A 6,355-nucleotide genomic window follows, 5' to 3' on the forward strand; every position below is an offset into this window, starting at 1 on the left:
GAGTTTTTAAATTTGTCATAAATCTGGAGAAACAGTTTACACTTTCAAATTTTAAGATTGTTTAATTTGTTTTGGGATTGATTAACTGGCTAAGATAAAGGGTTAAAGAAAGCAGAGGAAGTCAACTCTAGTTGCTACATTTTATAAGGTCAAAGGGAAGTATAACTCAGTTCAGAATTTATTCTGTAAGTGTGCATGATATGCTGTAATAATCTTTATTATTTTTTTTAACTCTTTTGTTTTTAAAACTATTGTATGTTTGTGTAAATTAACTTGAGGTTTGAGCATTGCTGGTCTTTATTTTTCTTCACCACCTTTTGGCAGTATCAGCTTTTTCTATCTGGAAAAAGAACACAGCCTCATTTAGAGCATTGGTCTTAAGTTTGCAAAAAGAATTATATGGCATTGTGTCTGTGATAATGGATTTGGCTCAGTGACTAGCCAATCCCTTTCAGACCTTTCCCAGTTCTGGGAAAGAAAATGTAAGCGTGGACTCAGGCAAATTCAACTCTTTTTTTAACTAATTTAGCCTGTCTGCATTGATTTTATTTTTTTTAATCATTCTATTTTTTTTTAAATAATTGCAAACATTTTTCTTCTTTTGTTCTGTATATTTTGGTTTTATTTTGTCTTCAATTGTGCTACCAGGGAACAAAGCTCGGATATATCAGAAACTGGGGTCAGTGAAAATGATGAAAATCCCGTGAGGATTATTTCAGTCACACCAGCAAAGACAGAACCTGTGAAAAACAAGGTATGTCTGGGGATTTTATGGACTGTATCTCTATAATATAAAGCTTGGCATTGGGGGTTTATTCAGTATACATCACTGCAGGTGGTCTCTGAGGAACTGGTAATGTCCAGTTTTATTTTGTGTAGTTATATCACTTTCCTAGCCCAGTAGAAGATCCCTTATTTTCAAAACTACTATTTATTTTATCCAGAGTAATTAGTAGAGCTCATGTGCTCAAAAATAGCACAGGCAAATCAGAAGGGACTTCCTTCATTTTTATAAAATTCCAAAAGATTACCACCTTTATTCAGTGTTTTCCAGTATAAATAACAGTAAGGCTGTGATTCAGTGAAGGTTGACACCTGTAGCTTTAACTGAAGATATTTGCCAGGAAATTTTCAAGTGTTCCTCTAGCACGAAGTAAACATCTAACTTTTGGATTGTGTCACAACTAAAATATTATTTAAACTTTGAGGATTTTTAATGTTCCCCCCCCCCTCCATTAGAGAGAGAAGATCATGCCTAAATCGTAGTGATTTTTTTAACTTAGAAAACATACAGTTGCATGAAGTTTAACAAAACTAAATGTGAAGTCCTGCACCTGGGGTAGATTAAACTCAGGCAGCAGTACAACACACTGGGATCTGCCTGGCTGGGGTGTAGTTTGGCTGAGAAGGGACCTGGGGGACCATCCCAGTGGACAACCAGCGGAGCATGAGTTGGCAGCAGTGAGGGCAAGCTGGGTCCTGGGCTGCATCAGCAAGAGCATAGCCAGCAGATTGAGTGGAGGTGATTATTCCACCTATTCAGCACTCATTAGGCCACACCTGGAATACTGTGTCCAGAATGCTGTGTCCTCCCCAGTTCAGTGCAGATATTGAAAAACTGGGAGAGCGCTTTGCAGAGGGCCACCAAGATAATAAAGGCTCAGAGAAGTTGTTGTATGAAGAAAGGTTGAAAGTACTGGGCTTGTTCAACCTAGGGGAGAGAAGCCTTGGGGGGATCTAATCAGTCTTTTAATATCTAAAAGGTATTTACGGAGAAGATGGAAGTACTCTCTTCTCAAGGCTGCATGATGACAGGACAAAAGGCTACAGGCAGAAGTTGCTTCACGGGAAATTCCATCTGGATGCAAGCAAAAAAAAAAAAAAAAAAAATCTACATTGTGAGGAAAATTAAACACTGGAATAGGTTGCCCAGAAAAGTGGTGGAATGTTGCTATTCACGGCTTGGCTTGTCAAGGGCCCTGGATAAACCCCGAGGCCCTGCTTTCAACATAAAGTTTGACCAGATGATTTCCAGAGGTCACTTCCAACCTAGATGATTCCGTGATTCTAAAATCAAAATAGATTTTTGTAATAATGTAGGAATACATAGATGGTTCATCCTTTATAAATTTGAAGAAGTTCTATATCTACTCAGTCTTTTTTGATTAGATGAAATCAGAGTAATAAGCAGGTGTTTTGGATTTTTATCATCATATAGAAAAGTTAGTTTTTTCTTAATCTTTTAAAATAAAATGCAACATGATATTCACACCCATGAACTAATGAAGAAGGAAAAAATCTTTCCCAAATTTCAGTGTATGGTTCCTTTTTTCTTGTTTTTCCCCAAAATAGGCTTCTTCTGAAAAGTTAGAAAAGTTAGGCAAAGCATTTATGAAATAAATCTTCAAAAATGCTTTCTAGGTTCTTGAAACCTGACTTTAGTTGAAATTTTCACAGTGGTTATCTGTAAAGTTCTTAAGAACAGAAGTTGTAAAGGTCTGCTATGAGCTGCTAGAACAGTAATAAAGATTACAGAGACTGCCTGACTTATTTAAACCTTTAACAAATAATGGTAGAATATTTAACAAAATGTCCTTGGTTCAGACACAGCACTTACAAGAGTGAGTGGCCTTAATTGGTGTGTTTGAAATTGCGAAGTCATCCCAGCCATACTTCTTCAGTAGGCTTTTCTCTGCCCCTCCTCCTGACTGTTTCGGTAGCCAGTGTTCAAATGAAGGTCCAGCATCCAGTTGGTTCCTCTTTGTTTCCATATGAATACATCTCTATGTAGCGACCTACATTGCCACCACCCTTACTGTTTCACGTATACAGAGGCACTGCTTCATGAAATATAATCACTTCCATTACCTTGTTCAGTGTAATGAGAAAAAAATGCATGTAGGCCATACGTATGCAGACGTAACAAAGAATTAACAAAGACAGCAAGTTTTGTTTGTGACTAGGTCTTATTCCCTTTTATAGCCTGCAAGCCTTGTTTTTTTCCTTTTACTGGTTTTAGTAATCTGCACCTTTACTGGAGGTTGGTCTCAACATTTGCATATATTGAAGTAAATATCATTTACTGTACTGGAGTCATTGCTCTTGCTCCTCAGTTCTCTCCTGTCAGTTGGCAAAGAGGCAGTAAAAGGAGCTTGTCCAGAAGAACCATCATGGGAGGACCTGAGATTATTAGTCTTGCTGTAGTCTTACTTTCAAGCAACTAAAAGATACATTGGGTGCAGATACTAACATTACACACAGTGTAGAAAATCTTTTTGCAAGGTTAATGTCTGAAATCCTATTTAGTAAAACTTTTTACTAGGTCTAAGCCCATGTGATGTGTTTTTTATAAGAACACTTTTTGTTTTATAAACTCACGTTTCTGTTGGAGGGAGGTAACAATTTGAGTTTGCCCTTGGGAATCTTTTTTTTTCATCACATTCGTGACTCTTGTTTTCTAGGAGATTAATTCTGATCAGGCTACACAAGGAAACAGCACTGAGCGTGGGAAGAAAAGAACAGCAACAGCATCTGGAACTGAGAATATTCATCAAAAAACAGAAGAAAAAAATGTAGATGAAACAGGACCATCACTCGCAGCAAAAACCAGGAGAGGGCGTCCACCCAAACCTGAACCTCAGGGTACCACTGCAAAAAATGAGGAAACAAATAAACCACCTGTCAGGGGAAGGAAAAGGGCAGCAGGCAGTCAAGAAAGTCCAGGGAGTTTAGAGGCAGGTAACGCCAAAGCACCAAAACAGCAAGACACAGCAAAAAAGCCAGCAGCAGCACAGAGACAAATTGACCTACAAAGGTAAAAATAAATAAATTAAAAACCCCCATGCATGGGTGGGTGGGCCTTTCCTGTCTCAAGATAGACCCTGAAATTGCAATGGTAACAGATCTCACATATGTTAAAGGGCACAACTAAACCACAGTGATCTATAAACATCATAGCCCAACATATACTGTGTTGTGTTCTGTTCTTTTTTTCAAGTTTAAGTACCAGGGCAGCTGGAATGGTTGAGAACTGAATTTGTTTGGTCAGAACAGGATAATCTGACCTGTTTTCACGAAACTGTATTTTTTGTCTGTTGCATCCTGGTTCCCCTTACTAGCATTGCTATGTAAATGAACTAAGACTTGAGGGTATTTCACGTGCGGTCAGTAATGCCAGGTACACGGGAATTCAGGTGCTCTGCTTCAGTTCATTGATAACAAAGGCTTGAAAACTGACCATCTCTAATGAACAGAACGAGTTGTAATTCTAATGGTAATTCTTTTTTGATATTTTGTGTCTGTCCTTGTTTACTATTAATATTAAAAATCTTTTAATATATGTATTTTAAGTAAAAACAAAAGCAGGATTTGCAACTGTGTAAACTACAAAACAGCTCTTGGATGATAATTTATTTTTCTATACTCCAGTGTTTAAATGTGGTGATTTGATTTCCAATATAAACAAGCCACAAATGCAAATAAACACTGAGAAATTTGTTTATCTGAATCTGATACAATAATAATTTTAATGCAAAAGTGTCCAGAGTTGTAGAGCAATAAGATAAGGTCCGCAAACCAGTGTGTTGGAAGAAATCACAATTTAATCTAAAGAAAGAAAGAATCATTAGAATGGTTTCTTTCTAAAGATTTTGTAAATGGAAGATCTTGCAGAGAACCTTGATCAGAAAGAATTACCTTTTCCTTTCACAGCAAGGTTCATATACTAGTAAACTGTTCAGTCTTTCAAGAGAGTAGTATTTGTGTACTGTCTTGCAATGCTTGTTTTATACATCGAATTTCTTTAAGTCTTCACAACAAACTGCACTATCCATAGCCTTAATAAGCCACCCGTATCAGATAGCTTCTTTGAAGTATATAGTACCTCAGTGTTTCTTTGAAAAAATACCAAAACATTGTTAACATTTTTCAGAAGCCAGGTGCTTGGAAGTGATGGCGATTCACTGTTGGAGATAGACTCAAGTCCAGAATATTCCCAAAATGCAATGGATCTTTTTAAGGCCTGTGGGAGCAGCCAGGAAGATACTGAGGATACAGAGATAGCAGAGGGAGGCTTCCTTAAGGTGTAGCAGGCATCTTATATAGGACAATTCTGTGTTTTTATTGTAGCTTATACAATAGGGAATCAAAGAAAATTTTCTGTCTTCTAGAAAAACGTATGTAAAAATAGCTGTGTCTGGGTTTTTTTGCTTTTAAGTAGACATGTACCTGTTACTGTAAATATTTTAAAAACGTGAAGTAGTGCTTGTTCATAAGTAAGGCAGGGCTATTTTTATAAACCTGCATAATTAAATACAGTTAATTAGAACAAGTTACCATTCTTATTCTCTCATTCCAGTGAAAGCTATGGATAACTGTATTTCTGGTTATTCTGAAAAAACATTACTCAGTTACAGAATTATTATTATTCCGCTTGTGTATTTCCAAGTCTATCAGGAAGTTGTGCTATGCAATAAGGAAATTCAGCTATATTAAATTAATTATGTAATTGTTGGGAAGATACAAGATGGAGTTGGAAGAATCACAGGATAAGGAGTGTAAAAGCTAAAATGTAAATGATATAGGTAGGATTTTGATTCAGAACCAATTGCAATTTCCATGTCCTTACGATTAACTTTTATTTCCTTTTCTCCCCCCAAAAAGGTAAAAAGAAAACTTGCTCGAAAAGGGAGGAAATGAAGGCCAAATAAAGGCATGCTCCAAGCTTCTGCAAAAACTAGGATTCAGAAATTTCCTGTACAGGAACTGAAATTACTTCAAAACACACAGCTTTCAGCTCTGAAACCAGAAGGAAAACTATGCTTCCCTTTCACATGAAATTAATCCTTCTCAATGGAAATGTAAAGCAGAAACTCTTGAGAAAGAGGCTAAAAGCATCTGTACTTATTTCCCCAGAGACTTTTTTTATGAAAAGTCAATAATTAAGCAAATTGCTTAACACTTGGTTCCAGTTCCTGCATTCTGGAGTTTAAAAGTGTATTTACACCATTAATTTTCATGCTGCATTTTTTTTTTTTAAAAGAAAGTCAGAGGAGGTCCTTACACTGACATTGAAAATTCATGATCCTAGAGCCAGGTATTCCCATGTTTCACAGAAAAAGTAGAAGTCTACTGAATGGATTTTAAACAAGACTAGAGGGAAAAAAAAAAAAAATCACAAAAAAATTTTTTTGCTTTACTTTTGGAGACTGTTTTATGTATAATTCTTTCTGCCTGCCTACTTTTCTGCAAAAATAAGATGTACAGATTTCAGTTCCCTGCTATGAAAAGTCATGTGGTGGCAATTTTATAAATGTTGCTTTCTGATTTTTATCAGAGTGGGAAAGTAATCACTTAA

General features: G+C 36.4%; 1 protein-coding gene across 2 annotated transcripts in view; it reads left to right on the forward strand.

The window, feature by feature from the left end:
- Nucleotides 1-6,143, forward strand: part of PDS5A (PDS5 cohesin associated factor A) — an 87,447-nt gene extending 81,304 nt beyond the window's left edge. Inside the window, exons 31-34 of one of the 2 annotated variants that reach the window (XM_075709916.1) lie at nucleotides 649-754; nucleotides 3,462-3,814; nucleotides 4,931-5,081; nucleotides 5,662-6,143. In XM_075709916.1, the coding sequence (XP_075566031.1) occupies nucleotides 649-754; nucleotides 3,462-3,814; nucleotides 4,931-5,081; nucleotides 5,662-5,697 (646 nt within the window). In that variant the 3' untranslated portion in view covers nucleotides 5,698-6,143. Of the gene's footprint in view, nucleotides 1-648; nucleotides 755-3,461; nucleotides 3,819-4,930; nucleotides 5,082-5,661 lie in introns of those variants that run through there. The other variant, XM_075709917.1, reaches the window with a different exon arrangement.
- The last annotated feature ends 212 nt before the right edge of the window (nucleotides 6,144-6,355 follow it).

This window comes from Pelecanus crispus, chromosome 4 (assembly GCF_030463565.1).
Source record: "Pelecanus crispus isolate bPelCri1 chromosome 4, bPelCri1.pri, whole genome shotgun sequence".
Taxonomy (NCBI): Eukaryota; Metazoa; Chordata; class Aves; order Pelecaniformes; family Pelecanidae; genus Pelecanus; species Pelecanus crispus.